This window comes from Nasonia vitripennis, chromosome 5 (genome assembly GCF_009193385.2).
Source record: "Nasonia vitripennis strain AsymCx chromosome 5, Nvit_psr_1.1, whole genome shotgun sequence".
Taxonomy (NCBI): domain Eukaryota; kingdom Metazoa; phylum Arthropoda; class Insecta; order Hymenoptera; family Pteromalidae; genus Nasonia; species Nasonia vitripennis.
This window is the reverse complement of record NC_045761.1, coordinates 12,424,200-12,443,835: the sequence shown is the minus strand read 5'-3', so window position 1 is coordinate 12,443,835 and position 19,636 is coordinate 12,424,200. Positions and strand designations below refer to the sequence as shown.

Below are 19,636 nucleotides of genomic sequence, written 5' to 3'. Positions count from 1 at the left end.
ACGAAGGGACCGCGCCCGCTTTGACCGTAAATGCACTGACCGAGCGTAATTGCGATCGATCAAAGGTGGAGCCGAGCTGGAAAGCCCTGGAGCAGTTCGTCGTGCACGAGCTGCAGAACGTCTTCGGTCTCGACGCTCTCGAGTCCTCCCATCCCATTTCCATCGCGGTCGGACATCCTGACGAGATCAACGAAATATTCGACCGCATATCCTACGCCAAGGGCGCCTCGATAATTCGCATGATGGACCACTTCCTCAGCACCGCGGTCTTCAAGCGCGGACTCACCAACTACCTCAAGGGAAAGTGAGTTCGACTCTGCATTTATTGCGATAGATATCCGTATTGTTGCGCAAGAAACGATCGATCGAATCGCGCATTTTCAGAGCGTACCAGAGCGCCGAGCAAGACGACCTGTGGGACGCGCTGACCAAACAAGCTCACGAGGACAGGGCTCTCGGCCAGGACGTGACTATCAAGCAGATCATGGACACGTGGACGCTGCAGACCGGATTCCCCGTGGTCACGGTTATCCGCGACTACGACAACGACGCGGCCGTCATCACTCAGGTGCTTACACTTTTTAATTATCATTATTATAGCCCCCAACGCTGGAGGCGCTGGAGGTGTATCGAATTCGCGACTCTATTCATGCGTAGGAGCGCTTCATGCTGAGGAATCACACCAAGGCGGAAAGCCAACCGCTCTGGTGGATCCCCCTGACCTACACGACATCGCGCAAACTCGACTTCAACGACACCAAGCCGTCGATCTGGATGAAGGCCGAGAAGTCCGTTCTCCTGAAGAACATCAGCGCCAGCTCGCAGGAGTGGCTGCTGTTCAACATCCTCGAGACGGGTACGCAAAAATCCATCGCGCGAAGAGGCTGTTGCTTCTCCTTGACAGTTAAAAAAAATTCTCTATCTGCTATAAGGCTACTACCGAGTCAACTACGACCGGGCCAACTGGCAACTGATAATCAAGCAGCTGAGTGGCGAGAACTACGACGCCATAGCGACGATAAACCGAGCTCAGCTGATCGACGACGCGCTGAATCTGGCCAGAGCCGGCCGACTGGATTACTCGACGGCCCTGGACGTGACGTCTTACCTCGCGCACGAGACCGAGTACCTGCCGTGGAAGGCGGCCCTCACGGCCATGAGCTTCCTCGACAATATGCTCGTCAAGTTCCAGGGCTACGACAAGTTCAGGGTAATTTACCAATCGTCACGTTAGCTTTTATAGCTCCTCGCGCGCGCGCGAGCGCGAGTTTTATCGCCGAACGTGACGTGATTGGCGATGAAAGCCCCGCGCGATTCGCAGCCTAAGGCAGCTCTGACGCAATGGACATACTAACACGTAACGCCTCTGCCGCGAAACAGGTGTACGCCCTGAAACTGCTGGACAACGTGTACCGCAAGGTCGGCTTCAAGGACAGCCTGGAGGACCCCCAGCTGACGGTCTTCACGCGCATCGACGTCCTCAGCTGGGCCTGCAACTTCGGCCACGAGGACTGCGTGCGCAACGCCGTGAGCCAGTTCGCCGCCTGGCGACAGAGCCCCGAGCCCAGCAGGAACAACCCGATCTCGCCGAACCTCAAGAGCGTCGTCTACTGCACGGCCATCCGCGTGGGCGGACAGCCCGAGTGGGACTTCATGTGGCAGCGCTACCTCGAGACCAACGTCGGCTCCGAGAAGGACCTGCTGCTCCACGCGCTCGGCTGCACCAGGGAGACTTGGCTGCTCAGCAGGTACCTCGACTGGGCGCTCACCGATAACGCCGGCATCAGGAAGCAGGACGTCACCAGGGTCTTCGGCTCCGTCTCCAGCAACATCATCGGCCAGCCGCTGGCCTTCAACTACTTCAGGAACAAGTGGGACCGCCTGAAGGAGTAGTGAGTAGTTATTTTCGTATACTGCATACATAATCTTCTCTCATAAGCATTTCTGACTCTCCGCGCGCGTTTCTCCTCTCAGCTTCGGCACCTCGCTCATGACCATCAACAACATCGTCAAGTCCTCGACGAAGCGCATCAACACCAAGTACGAGCTGAAAGACGTGAGTATCAGCTCGAGCCATATAATAGAAATGCGACGAGGCGCGAGTACACATAATACCCCTTTTCCATTGCAGCTGCTCGAGTTCGCGAACGAGCACAAGGAGGAGCTGGGCAGCGCGACGCGCGCAGTCGAACAGGCGGTGGAGCAAGCCGAGGCGAACATCCGCTGGCTCGAGCGCAATCACGCGACCATTCACGACTGGCTCAAGAGGAACACCTCGTAAAATGTCTCGCACGACGACGCCCGACCCGATTATACAGGGACATCAGGCGCTCGCTTCTCCTTTCCTCTTTTTTTATTTCGTTTTTACAATTATTATGTGGGTCCGACTATTCCTCGCCGCGAGAGACGACATTCCTTTTATCCGCGTCTTTAACGACTCTTTTTATTCCTTTTTAAGATCAATTTTTATACACACCCACATACGCGTCGACGCCGAGTAAAACGCAACAGGTTATCCGTTTTTTACTCACTCTCAGTCTCGCGAGAACGTTTTTTTGTGATACTTTTATATATATATATATATACACGTCTATGGAGAGCCGATCGGAATACAAACATAACATCGTATATACCAGACGCTTACATGTCCGCAGAAAAGCGCAAACTGCGGGCATTCCATGTAAAACGCGCATCACACATGCGCGCCGGACGAGAGCGGAAGAATCCGATATTAACAATGCGTCGGTATTCCGGGGCCATTTCGAGGCTCTAACTCTCGTTGAATAAGCTTTTCCGGAGCTGGCGGACTCTCTGACTCTCTCTCGAGCGCGTTTCCGCGGCTGCGCGCACTGAATGGAAAATTTGAAATTTAATTTTTCGAACGAGCTCGCCGAAATTTCACTGTTCGCGGCCCTATTCAATGGCTCAATTTCAACGATCTTTTTCGATAGAGTATTATATACACGCGGCGGTATCGTGACCTACATAATATAATATGCCCGTTATTCGTCGCGCGGCTTTATTTTCGCGTTTCAACGGGTCGCGATTGACGATGTAAATACGGGGGAAAATTTTATTGTAAATATTGGTTCAGCGCTTAAAATTGAGAGAGAAAAATAATTGTATATATACAAAAGGAACAAGCGCGCCACACGCGGCTTCACGGCAAGTACAAGGCACGTGTGAGGCACGACCGCTGACGCTCGCGCTGCGCGCTAACGTCAGGCGATCAATTAAAGTATTTGGGCCAGTTAGGGCGTGTCACACTAAAATTGTTATTCAATTATATGTACCAAAAATCGTTTGTAGACTTGTTGTTTATGTATAAGCGTTTTGAAAAAATGTTTGTCACGGTAAAAAGTTGTGTTTTTAAAATATCTACAACATTTACATTTAAGGTTTTTATGTATAGCCTCAAAGTTTTATGATAAATACTGGTTTGTTGCTATAAAAAAATTGATTTTGGCCTGTTAGCTCGAATTAAAAGCATTTTCACGCTTGAGTGTTAATAGGAAAAAGTTGTATTTCTTTGAGATCTACAACTTTTCTCATTAACTTTTTTTTTTGTGGAATGCATAGAATACGAGTTAGAACCAAAAAACCGTTTTTAGCGATTTTTGGATGTGACCGCATTCTGCGTATACATGCAGGATCAAGCCCAAAATAAATTTGGTACCTTACTATTACGAGGGAAGTTCGCACACAAATTTTTAGCCCGATTGATAAAAGTCTCTGAGAGATAACCGTGTAACACCAAAACAAAACACGCAAAAATTGAACAAATTGTGCCCGCATTTAAAAAAAAAAAAAAAAGAGGAGGATCGGGATAAAAAAATTAGTTTTTAGGTTTGTGCGAGAGGAGACTCCTCCCAAAATTTCAACCCGATCGGTCGAAAATTGCGTGAGATATCGCATCTCACACATTTTTCGACGATAAAACTATAAGGCACTTCCGTGTCGCGGTCGTGCCTAAACATGGCCATTTAGTTCTGAAGCTGCGGAGTGTGACGAGTGCGCGTAGCCGCGCGATATTGTAATTTCTCCATATATACGAATCCGCACATATACCATAACAGTCCATCAATATTGTTCGAGCGTTTTTTTTTTTATTGTATTTAAGTGTAAATAAAGATATACTGTGCGTATATGTGTAACGTTTTAAAGATTTTAATAATTTTACAGCAGTTTTTCGTACCCTTTCTCTTTTTTTTCAATCACACCTTTATATACACAAAGATACACGAAAGCGGCGGCCAACCGGTGTTTTTGCAAAATTTCTTTCTAACCGTATTCGTATATACGGCGCACAAAACACACGTGAAAACATTGAAACAGTATTATAATCTCGTGCTTGCGTGGCTTTTGCATTCGTACACGTACTTATGAATGTCCGGCGAGGGGCTCAGGTTTTAGGGATTAAGAATCTGAAATAATAATGCACGTGTATGTGTAGGATTGGAACAGGCAGTAACTACGCTGGGCTATTCATTTGGCTGAAACAGGCGCGCGCCCCTAGCTCTTACGCTGATTGATTTTCTGTTAATTTGCGGCTCGTTGCGCAAATGGAGCCGGGAGTTAATGAGGAGTACAAAAGTCACACTGACGTAGTAGCTACCAATCTAACCAGGAATAAAACGTTTTCGTTATAATTTATGCCATATCGGTGTGATTGGCTGTTCGGGGAGGATTAGTAGGTGATTATGTGTTGAGATTTTAGTGCATATTATACACATACCTGTGCGTGTGTGTAATTAACAAATAACACATAACAGACAAGACGTTGTTTATTATAATTTCGAGATATAGAGATCAGTTTTACAAAAATTCACGTACAACTTTACCACGGTGTACATCGTGGCGTATAACACAGACACGCGAACGAGAATTGTTAGAAAACAGACACAAACACGGTTCTACACAGTAAGCAGTGCGTGTAGTCGATATTATAGTGCCCAGCGAATTTTCTTGATATAGCATGCGGAGGGCAGTGGGCCAAAAAAAGTTTCCTTTCGTGGGCAAAGACAAGCACACAAAACTGATGATAAACGTCCCGCTTTACGAAGAATCTCGAGAAAGAGAGTTTAGGCAGTCCTAGCTGTAATTTGTAAATGAATTTTAATCGTATATATTAAATAATGTTGGCTGCGAAGAAAAGATACACGATTATAATAATAACAGTTATATAATAAAGTTGTATTCATTTATAAAACGTCATAACTTTCTCTCGGCAAATCCTTTCACTCTAAAAAATTAATAATAATTCTAAACACAATAACATACTTATATGTAACTAGTATAATAATCATAGTTTATGCGCATCGATGCTGAGCAACGTGCCATGCAAGGTAACTTTACAACATCTTACTAATAAAATAAAAACTACTAAACTACTTAACTACTTAATACTATATAAATACGTACAGTGTATAACTTAGGAACATACGAAGAACGTACCAAGACTCAAGAAAAGTAAGAAAGTCAAAGATATAATAAGTGGCACCGATGCGCTACCTGGTTCGTTTGTCGACGATTCTCCTTCCGGTTTTTTCGTCGTCGTGGTCACGGGAGGTGTTTGGGAGGTCGTCTCCTTCGGGCCGTAGAATCTGTTGAGCCAGGCTTCGATCTTGGCCGAATTCTGCTGGTACCATTCGAGATTTTTCCTCGCTGTTTTCACGGCCGAGTCTATGGAAGACTTGATGTTGGAAGATACGCCGCTGTTCGATACCTTCTTGATCTGTGTTTGAGTTAAATTCAATTTTATTATACCAGGTTCTCTCGCAATGTCTTATAATGATATGCTTTGCACAAGTATTAGATAGCCTTACGCTCTCGATCTGGTCCAGCGTCGATATTCGTCCTGCCAAACTAGTGAACAGATCTCCGACCTCGTGCCACGCGCCGAAGCTTTTGCGGAAAGTGATGAAAAATTAGTCGATTAAAGATAAAACAAAAAGTACAGCAGAATTTATCGTCCACTTACTACTCGTAGAGTTTCTCGAGGTTCTGCTGGAAGAAAGTGATCGTCGTCTGCAGACCGATCTGACTGGACGCGTAGACCGAGGAGAAAGCAGTCGCCACGTCCTGTCTGCGAATCGGCGAGTTGGGCGCTATGACGAGGTCCAGGTATTTCTGGAGAACCGTAGCGTTCTTAGAGCAGCCGAGACCCTTGAGTATGGTGATGTAGTCCGTGGCCAGCACCGCCTTGGTGTACTTCTTCCACAAGGCGTCCCAGTCGCCCGATGTGCCGTGCTCGATGGCGGTGCAGTAAACCGGTCCGGCGATGTTCGACGTGATGCTGGAACGAAACGAGGCGTATCGCAATCTGAACAACCGGCAATGATCCAATAACTTCACTGATTATTCCCGCGCGTACCTCTTCTGCTTGAAGTATTCCTTGGACTGTTTGACGCAGTCCTCGTGTCCGTACTTGCAGGCCCAGCCGAGGATCAGCTCTCTGTTTAGCTGGTCGAGGTGCGGGTCGATCACCATGTTCTCCTTGAATCCCAGCTTCTTGTAGACCTTGTCCAGCACCGTGAGAACGTGGCGGGCGTAGAGCTCTCTGACCTTCGGAAGCCCGTCGATCCTCTGGGACAGGTAGGCCAGGGTGTTGAAGTGTGCCTTCCACGGCAGGTAGTCGGTCTCGCGCACAAAGTACCGGCTGGCGTTGAAGGCGAGATCGTAGTCGACGTATCCAGCCTGGGCCAGACTGAAGAGGTCGTCGATGATCTGGGCTCGATTGACGTCGCCGATCACCTGGAAGTCCTCGCTGTTCAGCAGCTCGACGAGTCGGTGCCAGTTGGCGCTGTCATAGTTGACGCGGTAGTAACCGATTTGTTGTACGTTCAGCAGGTACCACGTGTCTTCGACCGGGATATCGATGCTCTTCTCCTTGTCGCCCAGCCAGAGTTTCGGACTCGTGTTCTCGAAGTCGGGCTTGCTCTCGCTCGTGTAGGTTATCGGAGTCCAATAAACTTTGCTCCTCTCCGACGAGTTGGAGGCCGAGGAGAGGAATCGCTCCTGATTACGATGGGTATTATTGTCGTTATCGGTTACATAGTTACATATCCAGCAGTTCGCAATACACTGTGCATACCTGAGATAGGAGGACGGCGCCGGTGTGACGGCGATAGGCTTTGACAACGGGATACCCAGCCTGAGTAATCCAGCTGTTCATCGCGGTGGCGACGTCGACCTCGAGATTTCCCGACGGCGCCTTGCCCGCGCCTACTTCCTTGTCCAGTTGAGCTTGGATTGCCGCGACGAGGTATTCCGGCCTTGCGGTCTGGTACTTGTGTGCGTCCAAGTAGTTGTGCAGCGCCTCCTCGAAGAGACTCTGGCCGAAGCTGTGGTGTAACATTCTCAGGACGCTCGAGGCTGCAAACATCGGTCGAGCGTCGCAAATACGCTTATTTTGATTGGTGCACCGAATAGTTTTGGCCGGCAGCGCGGCGGCCGGGGGAAATTCCCGACCGACACGCGTATGCTATAGTTATATTTGCTACAGCTCTCTGGATTTGCACTGCGTTGTTCGACATTCCGGGCAAGAGCGAGACGGAGAGACGCTTTTGCGGTAGTTACGCCGCCGACTCGATATTCGGATTTTCGCGCGCAGTCGAGTGATCTGTGGAATTGCGCGGACTCGGAAAGTTTTTGCGCGGTTAATTCGGAGGAAATTCTGTTCGAAGCAAGATCACGTCGACGAAGTTTATACGTGTGAATTTATTCATAGCGGATCGCTATAATAAGAGATTGTTCGTATCAAGAGGCACTAGACCAGATGCGAAGAGCTATTCTCATACGAGTGTGCGAACACAGACGGGTGAGGGTAAAAACATTTTAAAAATAAAAATGAGAAAGGGTAAAGATTAGAAATTCAAAATTTATAAAACAAAAATGTTGAATTAAAATATTGCGAAAGGTAATATTTGTAGTTAAAATATTGCAAAAGCGATATTTTTAGGAACTTCCAAATTCAGGTTTTCAAAATTATACCTTTCCAATATTCTGGGACTTAAAATTTCACCTGTCGTTATAATTCAATTCGTAATTTTGCCTTTCAAATATTTGTTTTTCAAAATTTTCTACCTGTAGAATTGGGTTAATTCATTTACGGGACAGAGTATATAAGAGAAGGTATAAATATAAAGCAAAGTCCTTACATTTTTGATAAGCGATTTTATCAAATCCAGCCTGGGCTTCCTTTGGCGTATTCACCTTGTTATTCATGGAATGCGAGGACGCCGAGGCGTCGACTTGCAGCGCGACTTGCAACTCGTTCACCACGAATTGCTTCAACAGTCTCCAGCCCGGCTGGCTCTGCGAGAGTCAGATTTGAATAAGACATCACGAGGGTCTCTCTTTATAGTACAGCTCCGAATATTCACTCTGTACAACTCTGTACTCACCGCGTTGCTGACGATGTACTCGAGATACTCGGCGAAGCCCTCGTTCAGCCAGGTGTAGTCCCACCATTCGCAGGTGACCAAATTCCCGAACCACATGTGGACCAACTCGTGCGACACGACGGTATTGACGTATCTCTTGTACGACGCGGATATCTGATAGATGTCGTACGTGAGGCCGTATTCTCTGCGAGAGGGTCGAAATATAAGTTTAGCTAGCTTCAAATAGTCAGTTACATTTTAAAAAGGATTACCTGTAAGTGACGAGACCCCAATTCTCCATGGCCCCCATGTCGAAATCCGGCACCGCGACAAAGTTCATCTCGTCGAGGGGATAATCGATTTTCGTGAACTTTTCCAAAAATCTAATCGCTTTGAGACCGACCCTCGGCGCGTATCTTAGGTACTTTTTCAACTGTGGTCTCGCCCACACCGCTACTTTGTTCTCCGGCTCTGAAAATTTCTCAAAGTCCGACACGACGAATGCCACGAGGTAGGGCGACATCAAGAGACTCTCTTCGTAGTCGTCCCAGATTCGGCCTTGATCGCTGCAATGTTATATCGTAGGGATTATAATCGACTCGACAGATGAAAATATAAAACTGACTGATACTCACTCTTTTCTCTCCACAGGGGAGGAGCCCATATTGCTGAGCGTACGGTATCCCTTCGGCTTAGCTATGTGTATCGCGAAAGTAGCTTTGAACAGGGGCTCGTCGAAGCACGGAAAAGCTCTCCTCGCGTACGCCGGCTCGAATTGCGTACTGGCTATCCACCTTTCGAATAGAACGTATACATGATTTGTACTTGATCTCATACGTCTTTTCCGCGTACAATATAATGTATACGTACCTCGTTTTTCCCGCCTCGTCGACGTAGTAACTCCTGTAAAATCCCCTCATGTCATCCCTCAGGTGTCCGGTGTAATCAAAACTTAGCCTTAATGTCGTGCCCGCGGTCAGAACTTCCTTGAAGTACAGGCTCAACTTCTGCGTCGTGTCATTGTAGTGCTGAGTAATTGGGTTCTCGACGGCTGAGCTAACGACTCTGATGTTATCCAGATCCTTGGCTTGAAGCACGATCTTTAGCGTATCCGCTTTGATCTCGACGTCGACCTCGACTCGGCCTTTAAACGTGAAGTCTTCGAAATTCGGCTCGAGATGAATATCGTAGGCTTTGGGCTTGGCGAAAGTCGGCAGTCGATACTCCGCTCGGGGATTATTCTTATCCAGCCATTGGAGAATTTTCGGAGCGTTCTTGGTGTACCAGTCGAGCTCGAGTTTCGCGCGTTTGAGGGAAGACTGCAGCGATTTAGCGATGCTCGGCATGGTCGTCGATGCGCTTTCCACGAAATTTTCAAACTGGGGGAGGAGAAGTATATGTATCGTTATTGAAAATTCGGAGATGTTTTTTGAGCGATGTAAGCGAATATGGATAAAAATCCTGAGTAGAATTACACAGGATGTTTCTCCGCAGTATAATATACCTTTTTGAAGATCTTTGTCGATGTCGCTCGCTTGGCTATCGTGCTGATTGTGCTCTTGGCAATGTCGTCGCCCAGACTAAAATGTTGCCATTAGTACACAATAGAAATCATCGAATAAGCGCAGAATAGTATGCGCATCGCATATAATTTACTGTACTTAGGGGTCGTTTGTAAATCGCGTAGCCTGTTCGAGGGGGAGGAAGAGGGCCAACCACCGAAAGACTATACGACTAGCTACGTGAAGGGGGGCTTTATATTACTTAATTTATTCTATTTCAGACACTCGCTCGTGTATCTAGCAAAGTTGATGCGCGGAGTTAATAATATGTCAGAAGTAATAATTTATAGTCGACACTTATATACAGACACCCTCTCACTCACACTCACTACACACGATTCACACGCTCGGCTAGCCTGATTACATGCAATTTCTTATGAAAAAACAAGCGTTTCTGGGGCGAGGGAGGGTCTCTTGGAGAAAGCTACGATACAGCTGGGCTACGCGTGAGAGCGCAGGGCTTCCAAAGCGACCAAAATACGGCTACGAGACTTATAAACGATCCCTTACTTTGCTGCTATCTTATTGTAATTGCTTCCAATGAAATCCAGAATAGTTTCCACCCCTATTAAACCACCGGCGATGACGCTGCTGAAGAGCTTTTTGACGTCTTGTAGTCTGATTATTTCGGAATCAATGGTAATGGCGTTCATCAAAAGTCTGAAGTAATATTTTAATGTAGAGTTAAAGAAAATATCGCAAAAAAAATTACGTTGTACGAGTCGTAAAAGTTGGTCATCTCACTTTTGCAATTTGCTTGGAGTCTTGGAGCAGGAGAGTGCTGACAAGAGGCTCATTTTTTCCGTGGCATAGTTCGACGCGATGAATCTCGCGTACAGATAATCCCAGTCTTCGGAAGAGCCGTGCCTGATGGCAGTGCAGTAGGCGAAGTCACGCTGATTTGGTGGCACACGGAACCTGATCACGGAGCAATAATATAGTTGAAAATGATTCGAAACCGACGAATTTGATGAAAACAATCAACGAATCTCACTTGGTGTCGTTCCTCTCCTTCTCGAAGAGTCTGATCGCCTCTTTGACGCAACCCTCGTGGTCGTAGCCGCACAGCCACTCGTTCACGGTTTTTCGAAGCAGTACGTCCTGGTGTCTGTCATCCTTGACATCGGCGAATCCTAGTCGCTCGAAGCTCGGCTCCAGCAGGTCCAGCAAGAAGGTCTGAAACGAGATTCCAAAATTAAATAATTCCTCGAACAGTCAAAGATCGATCGCCGATTCTTACCCTGTAGGCCCCGTTGATCTCAGGTCGGCCGAAAAATCGCCAGTTGAGGTAGGTCAGTCCGGTGAAAGCAGCCTTCCAGGGCGCGTATTCGGTCTCGCGAGTGAGGTAACTCACGCCATCGAGGACGAGGTCGTAGTCGAGGTGGCCCGCGCGGCCCAGATTCAGCAGATCGTCGATCAGCGAGGCACGGTTCAATTCGTGGATCTTGGAGTACTCGTCCGAGTTCAGGGCGTCGATTATCCTGCGCCACAGGGTCTCATCGTAGTTCACCCTGTAGTAGCCTGCGCAGAGAGTATAATTGTTGGCATGCTAAAGATGCTCCGCGTGTGTAAAAATTTCGTTTTCGGTTCTTACCCGTCTGTTGGACGTTGATGATCACCCAGTCCTTGCCGGCGTTTTTAATCTCGACGGATTTCATTTTTTTCGAGAGATACTCTTTCGCTGTGGTGTTTTGGAAATTGAGATCGCTTTTGGTGGCCCAGTTGATCGGGACGTACCAGAGAGCTTTGCTGGTTGTGTTCTGCGATGGTCTCAGGTAGAATCTTTGCTGGCTCAATTTCACTACGTTGCTATTGCCAATGAGCTCAGCTTTGACGACGGGGAAACCCGACTGTCGGGTCCAGGTGTTCATGAGTTTCGTCACGTTGAGCTTGATGCTTTTGTCCGCGTTTACCTCGGTTTGGAAAGCCTCGAAGAGAGCTTCCGGCGTTCCAGTCGAAAATTTACTGAAATTAAGCGTTTGCAGTGTTTGAGAAAGACGCGGCTTACAAATGTAAAGGTAGCAATTGCAAAATGAGTCTAGCTCACCATGCCTCGAGGTAACGCTTCAGGGCAGCGTAAAACACCTTCTCTCCCGTCAGCTTCTCCAACATCCGAATCAAACTGGCCGCCTTGGCGTAGGATATCTTGTCGAAAATGGCCCTGATCTCGGCAGGGCTGTAGACCTTCGTGGTTACCGCGTGCGTGCCGGTCGACGCGTCGTTCGAGAAGGACGTCTGCAAGTGGTCGACCACGAATTGCGCCTCCAAGTTCCAGTCTTTCTCAGCCTGACGTAATGGGAGAAAAAAATAAGCAAACACTCGGACCGAGAGCTTTTCTCGCAGCGACAATCAGGAAAATGAATTTCCTCGAGTACATCATGATTATATAGCGCAGAAGCGGCGCAGCTTTTGTCATGCCACCGTGCACAACCGAGATTAATTCACTAGCGCGGCGGCTCCCTCGCACTTTTATTCGCTGCCCCGCGGTGCGCTTTGTGAAAAAACTATTTTCGCTAATGAAACAATCGTCTTTCCCTCTCTCGCTTTGTATACGTACCTGGCCCGACTGCAGCCGTCTCGTTTATCTCCGGCGCGCCGCGTCCATCGTGTGCAGCAAAAGAGACGGGAGAGAGAGAGAGAGAGAAAGAGGTAGTAGCTTGATTAAAATTACGCGAATTGCTTTTTCCGCCGCCGTGAAGACGCGCACGCGTGTGTAGACGTATCTCGAGCGCTTACCTCGCTGTAGGCGTGGCACTGGAAGTACCTGGCGAAGCCCTCGCTGAGCCACAGGTAGTCCCACCAGAGTGGGCTGACCAGGTCGCCGAACCACTGGTGGGTGATCTCGTGGGCGATGACGTTGCGCACCGACTGCTTGTTCGCCAGGCTCGACATGCGCTCGGGGTCGTAGAGCATGTTGGTCTCGCGGAAGGTGAGCAGGCCCCAGTTCTCCATGGCCCCCGAAGCGAAGTCCGGCAAGGCGACCATCTCGAGCTTGGGCAGGTTGTAGTTGTGGCCGAGGCGAGACTCGAAGAAGTCGACTATCGGAGGCATCACCTCCAGCGAGTAGTTCAGCTGGTGGGACACCACGGGGCTAGCCCAGACGCCGTGGAGACGACCCTTGCCGTCGATGAGACTCTTGCTCTCGAAGTCGCTCACCACCACCGCCACGAGGTAGGTCGACATGACCGGCGTCCTCTCGAACTCCCAGAGACCGCTGATGGGACGCGTACACAGGGTTTATCATTTTCATCGGGATGAAATTAGTTTTCAAGAGCTGCTGATCGAGAAAATCTGAAACTCCACTCACCTTTTCCTGGGGCTCTTGGGCGGCATGTTGCTGACAGCCTTGTAATTTTCCGGCACGTCCACGCTTATGTCGAACGTGGCCTTTAGCGCGGGCTCGTCGAAGCAGGGAAATAGCCGGCGCGCGCCCACCGGCTCTAAATGCGTCGCAGCCAGCCACCTAAATGAGAAAGAGACGTTTCGTTTAACTTCCGGGGCAAGGGCTGCGCTGGGCCAAAGTAATTATAGGCATGACGCGCGCGCTGGCTGCACTCGTTCTCCCTCAAGCTTTTCCTCGACGAGAGCTACGCGATGGATTATATACGTCGGCGCTGCTTTTAATAATGATGGCAAAGAAATTAAATTTGTCGCGCAGTACAGCGCCAGCGAGCGAGCTTGATGGAAATTTTAAAGGGGGATGCCACCGAGCGCTCAAATTGAGTCGGAGAGTTTAAAATAATAAATGCATACCTCGTTCCCTTTCCAACTTTGTAGGAGCTCCTGTAGAAGCCTCTCATCTCGGCGTTGAGCTGTCCGGTGTACGAGATTTCTATGCTGATCTCGCTACCGGCCACGATGGGCTGCTCCATGTGGATGTTCGTGAAGTGATACTTCTTCGTTCTCGTCCACTCCTTGACGGCCAGTTTGCCGGCTGGCGAATCGAGGCGGGTAACGATCGGCCGATCGATCTTCATCATGTCCGTGTGCAGGACGATTTTGTCGGTGGTCGCGTTCACCTTGGCGATTATTTTGACGGATCCACGGAAGGTGAAGTTGCCCGGAACGATGAACGGGGTCAGGTGAATCGTGTACGCGCTGGGGATGACGTTGGTGGGGAGCCGGTAAGCCGTCGTGTTTTCGTTCGCTGGATGGTCGCCTTTGAGGGCCTTTATCCAGTCGACGATGATGGGCCTGTTCTTGGCGAGCCAGCTGGTCTCGAATTGCGCGAGCTTCAGGGTCTTTTGCAGCGACGGGATGATGGATTTCACGTGAGTCGCGTTGCTCTTTATGATGTTCTCGAGTCTCTGGACCAACTTTTCGGACGGGTATTTCGACAGAGCGCCCGATATGAGGCTGGCGATTTCGCTGTAGCTGTTGTGACTGTGAAATGGGTTGAAATTTTCGTTTAATTCATCGGCGTGCAATTATCTAGTCGTTGATATATTGCTGAATATTTACTATTTAAAAACGGCCTCGTAGTGCTTCTCGACAAAGTCCAGCATGTATTCCGCGTTCTCCGGACTGGCCGAGTAAACTCCGCTGAAAACGCTGGATATGTCCTGTTTGCGGATTTTGCTCTCTTGGAAGCTCGTCAGAGCTTTCAGTAGATATCTGGAAAGACACGATGTTTATTGTTCAATATCGGTCTTGGCAATTGTTGATGCGGATTTTGTACAATTACTCATGACTTTGTACTGGAGTACTTTTTAACGTTACATCGAAAATCGTAACATGCCAAAGATATCGAACAATTTTTTCGCGGATCTCATCGTATAAAACGCGACTAACTTCTCTAAGACCGTTGTGTCCTTGGTACAGCCGAGAGCAGCGAGAATGACCACCTGCTCCGCTGCCGCATTCGTTTTTTCATACTGCGTCCATAGGAACTCCCAGTCCTCTTTGGTTCCGTGCTTGAGAGCAGTACAGTAGGCTGCCGGTCTCTGGTTTTTCGGTATGCTGCAGGTGGACAAAAATAAATCATGTATTATATTTTGAATAATCTTCGAAGGACTCCAAAATACTTCACTTACGCTTGGTTCTTCGTTCGCCAATTGTCGAAGTAGCTCTTGGATTCCTTTACGCACGTCGAGTGGCCCAGACTGCACGCTTTGCCGTTGACTTCCTGACGCAAGAGGACCGTCAACTGGTCGTCGGAGTCTTTGTCGTCGTACGTCAAGTCATTGTAAACGTTCTCGATCAGCGAGAGAACGTGTTCCTATGGAAAATGCGCAAAGTCATAAATTAATAGAATACAGACGCGGATCTTAGGGTCATTGCAAACCCGTTCGCGTTGACTGCAAAGACAAATCTTACTTTGAAAAGATCGTCGTCCTGATTGCCACTGAATTGTCTTATCAGATAATCCAGCGCTGTGAATGCCGATTTGAATGGCAAATAATTCTTCTCTCTCTTGAGGTACTGAATGCCCTGCAGAGCAATATCGTAATTCAGAATGCCGGCTCTCGCGAGATTCAGCAAGTCGTCGACTATAGCGGCCCTGTTGAGTTCGTGAATCTTTTCAAAGTCACCGCTCGTCAAGACCTTGATGATCCGGTTCCAGGAGTCCTTATCGTAATTGACGCGGTAGAACCCTAAAAGGCAGATCTCGTTATACGCATTGCTTTTTACTCGCACTCGCGATGTGCAGGTTATCATCGTTATACGGACCTGCAGACTCGACATTGAGAATGAGCCAGTCGTCGTCCTTATGATCGTTCTTTACTCTTAACTGTCTGTCGGCTAGCCAGTAAACTGGTTTTGTAGAGCCAGAGGCTTGGCTCGAAGACGCCCAGGTTATCGGCACCCACCAGGACGAGTCTGTGGGTATGGTGTTGGGGTTTCGAAGGAGGAACCTCTGCTGACTGAGATCGATATAATCCGGTTTGATGGTCACCGATATGTAGGGAAAACCCGGCTGTTCTGTCCAAGTTTTCATGACCGCCGAGACCGTTACGTTGATTTTCGAATCCCCAGATTTGTCCACTTCGTTTTGGAACGCTTGCCACAGATGGCCGGGATTGGCGTTGTCCCATGCCCTGCGGAATACATTCACGGCTTTTACTTTTCCACGCTTATAAATATTTTTATTTAATTCGTTCGAACGAAAATACGAACTGCTTCTTGAGGTAATTGCGCAGAGAAGTGTAAAAGAGCTCATGTCCGAAGGTCTTTTCCATCATCCTAACGATACTTCCTCCCTTGGAGTAAGTGATGGAATCTCCCATTCTTCCAATTTCCGATTGAGTTATCGCGGGTCTCGTCATCGCTTCGGAACTTTCCAAGCCATCGACGCCCAAGGCGATTTGGTGTTGTTCCACCACAAACTGCTGGTCCATTTTCCAAGAGGGCTCGATCTGTTGGATTAACGTTTGAATAACGAGACAACAGCATTTGCGTCGCGTCGTTGATAAAAATTGCAAGCGTCGTAGTTATACATCCGCTTATCTCCTCGATCGCGCCTTTATCGTTAAAATAGAAATGTATTGACGTAAAAAAGCAGGCTTATGTGCTTTAATTAAATCGCGATGATTAAAAACATGCGATTCATACTGCTACCCTTTGGAGAGTTTAATTAAAGATATTTTATTAACTTGTAATCCGTTTAAATGAGCGATTCGCAAAATTAATTTTCGATGCTGAGATGTATTAAAAGGAAAATGAAAAGTCGCTCTGAAAATATAAAAAGTTTCGCTCTAATCACTAGAAATGCTTTTAGACCGCCTTTTCCCCTTCAAACTATGCATTATATCGATTAAAATAATGGAAATCAAACCTTGGCGGTGGCTATGTACTGGAAGTATCTGGCGAAGGCCTCGCTGAGCCAGAGATAGCTCCACCACTCGGGCGTGACGAGGTTGCCGAACCACATGTGTGCGCACTCGTGCACGATGACCGATGCGACTCGTTGCTGGGCCGGAGCCGACGAGTCTTTCTCGTCGTAGAGTACAGCCGTTTCGCGGTAAGTTATCAGGCCCCAGTTTTCCATGGCTCCGGCCGAGAAATCCGGCACCGCGACCATGTCCATTTTGGGCAGGTGGTACGTCTCGTTGAACTGTTTGCCGAAGTACTCGAGAATTTTGTTACCGATTTCCCGGCCGTACACCGCCTGGGAAGTGGCGTCCGGTCGCGACCAGATGGTAACGGCCGAGTTCTCACTGGGTATCGAGCTGAAGTCCGAGATTACGAAAGCCACTAGGTAGGTGGACATGGGGACGGTCTGTTTGGCGATGCACCACTTTCTGAAAAATCCGCATCGAATGGCACGTATGGATATAATTAATATTACACAGGGGAACGTTTGGTTGTCGTTCGCGTGTAACGTACTTCTCGATTCTCGTCGGCATGTTCATCAGGCAGCCGTAGCGTCTCGGCAAGAAGATTCTCACGCTGAACTTGGCTTTGAAAGCTGGCTCGTCGAAGCAGGGGAACGCGTGCCTCGCGTGAGTGCTTTCAAATTGCGTTGAGGCTAGCCACCTTCGAAGACAATTTTCGAATTCAAAAAATTTGTTATCGTTGGGTTTTGCTTTAATCGCTGCATATCGCTCACCTTTCCTTCTCTCCATCGAAGTAGGAACTTCTGTAAAAACCTATCATGTCGTCCCGCAATACGCCGTCGAATGATAAGCTGATCTTGATCTTCTGCGACGGATTCAAACTTTCCTTCATAAAAATCCAGTATTTCTCGGTTGTCCTGTTAATATCTATTTTGTCGACAACCAAGCTATTGTTTTTTTCGTCCGTCACGGTCGGAAAGTGAACCGCCAGATTTCCTGCGTTCAGCACGATTTCTCGGGTTTCTTCCGCGACAGTAGCATCGATATCGACGGTACCTGTGAAGGTGAAGCTCGTGAAGTTGAGCTCCGAGTATCTGAGGTCGTATGCGAGAGGTACTACCGATTTTGGCAAGCGATACTCGTTCGCTTTCTCCGATTTTTCATCGCTGTTCTGACCGTGCGCCGAGACCGCGAGTATCGCAGCCAGCAAAGTCAACAGCAGCATCTTCGTCAACATCTTGCTCTCTGTTGGGCAATCGTTGAAAATTAATTTTGCTAGTATTTTATTTATAAAGCGCAAATGTTTACTCAACGAAACGTAAAACATAGACTTATCTTTCTTGGAATAATATTATTTATACGTGAAGCGGCGATTACCGATAATAGATTTTTATCGTGAAATATTCGATAAAAAGCTGCGTATGATTGATCGAGATTTTCGACGATTTCTTTCAAAAGTAGATTCCGCTTATCAGACGCGTGATAAGAATTTAATTATATCATTCGATAATATTAGTAGTAATTATTAAACGTCTCAGTAAAAATACAATGCGCATGCATTTATAATAAACGTCAATTTTGTAAATGCATATTTTTTTACCCCGGCGCTTACATCACGTAACGATTGCTTATAGAAATGTTATTTCTCCGCATTATAAGTAGCAACTTTTCGCAGCATTAATAACACAACTGTACTTTGACGTTTTTCTATTACATTTTTCATAATCTTTTATTGAACGCTCTTTCATCTGACGGTTGAACGTAAATTTTTGCCAATTTATCAAGGCAGTATCCACTCGGAAGAAATTTCAACTTTTCGCTCAGCTGGATAAAAACGCACGAAGCGAGGAAAAACTGGAGCGCGATGAAATTTTACTACTCTTCCGCTGTGAATGCGGCTCTCAAGAAAAAAACCCCGATAAATAACTGATTTTCATCTTTCTGCAGAAATCTCGTTTTAGATATCAGTAGGAGGTGGCGCGAGCGCTATCTAGCAAATTACTACTGTACTTGAAAAAGAACCAATAAATATTTGAAGCCGAAACTCACCCATTATGATTCCACAAAAATAATCAAAGAGAAAACTGTATATTCGCCATTCCCGGCACGGCACAGCACAGAGCGATGTTTAGCAACCGCACGAAATCTCTATCTCTGTCTCTATTACGAAAAGCCGTGGTCCTGGCGCTCACTATAACGCAAGCCTGTAGTTTCTCGCGGCTTGACGCCGCCGGCTCGACTGACGGGCCCGAGCTCGTCCTCCTCTATAGTATAGCCTTCTTCTCGTCGTCGCGGGGCCCACGGCGAGCGCAATGACTGCTCTTCTTGGGCGCCACTGAAAAAATGCGGGGTAAAACGCCGCGCGCGCACGCAGGTGTTGCCTACGTCGCGGCAGCTTATCTATCTAAAAGCCTCCAGAGATCGGTTACTTGTTGCTTGTATGTGTGAGCCGTCGCCGGCGTTACGATACTTATCAGAGGCGATGTACAAGTACCAATATATTGATATAGCTCGCCTTTTTGGCTATATGGAATGTAAATGCGTTACTTGACCGATTGGCATCTGCGTCAGAGGGGCAGAGCACGAGTATGTATTTTCGCAAGCTTCATGACTCGATCTATTCTGTTAACCGATTCGATCCTAATTGCATTTTAAGATCGATCGGTTCGTTTAATTCGTTTATCACTCATCTGTAAGTTGAAGATACTCTCTCATAAGGATTGAACTAATAAGCCGATCTAATTGAAATGAGGGGGAATCGGCGCCGATGCAACGTTCAAATTATAGATCGGATCGTTTCCAATCGACCTTTCTGCTGAAAATCGACGACTTGTTGTTGTCACGTGCGCTAACTTGTTATCGTTCAGTTGAACAATTAGTCTTTTAAAAAATTACCGAGTTCGTAAGAGATTTG

The 19,636-nt window shown here is 47.6% G+C and overlaps 2 protein-coding genes across 5 annotated transcripts in view; one reads left to right on the top strand and one right to left on the bottom strand.

The window, feature by feature from the left end:
* LOC100124286 (aminopeptidase Ey) overlaps nt 1-5,202 on the top strand; it is a 28,725-nt gene extending 23,523 nt beyond the window's left edge. For all 4 annotated transcript variants that reach the window (XM_031932334.2, XM_031932332.2, XM_031932333.2 and 1 more), the window contains exons 7-13: nt 66-304; nt 385-568; nt 658-856; nt 933-1,210; nt 1,381-1,892; nt 1,975-2,056; nt 2,132-5,202. In XM_031932334.2, the coding sequence (XP_031788194.1) occupies nt 66-304; nt 385-568; nt 658-856; nt 933-1,210; nt 1,381-1,892; nt 1,975-2,056; nt 2,132-2,281 (1,644 nt within the window). In that variant the 3' untranslated portion in view covers nt 2,282-5,202. The remainder of the gene's footprint in view (nt 1-65; nt 305-384; nt 569-657; nt 857-932; nt 1,211-1,380; nt 1,893-1,974; nt 2,057-2,131) is intronic.
* LOC100124285 lies at nt 3,627-19,061 on the bottom strand. Its single transcript, XM_031932329.2, has 31 exons — nt 18,772-19,061; nt 17,496-17,967; nt 17,273-17,422; nt 16,722-17,187; nt 16,064-16,302; nt 15,617-15,984; nt 15,263-15,540; nt 14,980-15,164; nt 14,738-14,905; nt 14,408-14,560; nt 13,700-14,329; nt 13,254-13,409; nt 12,683-13,160; nt 11,994-12,232; nt 11,541-11,911; nt 11,187-11,467; nt 10,941-11,122; nt 10,691-10,864; nt 10,457-10,606; nt 9,889-9,964; nt 9,255-9,763; nt 9,020-9,178; nt 8,657-8,950; nt 8,406-8,589; nt 8,160-8,316; nt 7,094-7,374; nt 6,374-7,017; nt 5,981-6,295; nt 5,826-5,904; nt 5,512-5,734; nt 3,627-5,095 (listed from the first exon to the last, which is right to left on the bottom strand). The coding sequence occupies exons 1-31, from the start codon at nt 18,773-18,775 to the stop codon at nt 5,082-5,084; spliced, it is 8,079 nt and encodes a 2,692-aa protein (XP_031788189.1). The 5' UTR covers nt 18,776-19,061; the 3' UTR covers nt 3,627-5,081.
* Nucleotides 19,062-19,636: the final 575 nt, after the last annotated feature.

Excerpts from the sequence above, each read along its gene's own strand:
- LOC100124285 (XM_031932329.2), bottom strand. Across the intron at positions 16,303-16,721 it reads AGTACATAGCCACCGCCAAG|ATCGAGCCCTCTTGGAAAAT; the intron begins GTTTGATTTCCA and ends TTAATCCAACAG. Across the intron at positions 8,317-8,405 it reads AGTACATCGTCAGCAACGCG|AGCCAGCCGGGCTGGAGACT; the intron begins GTGAGTACAGAG and ends TGACTCTCGCAG.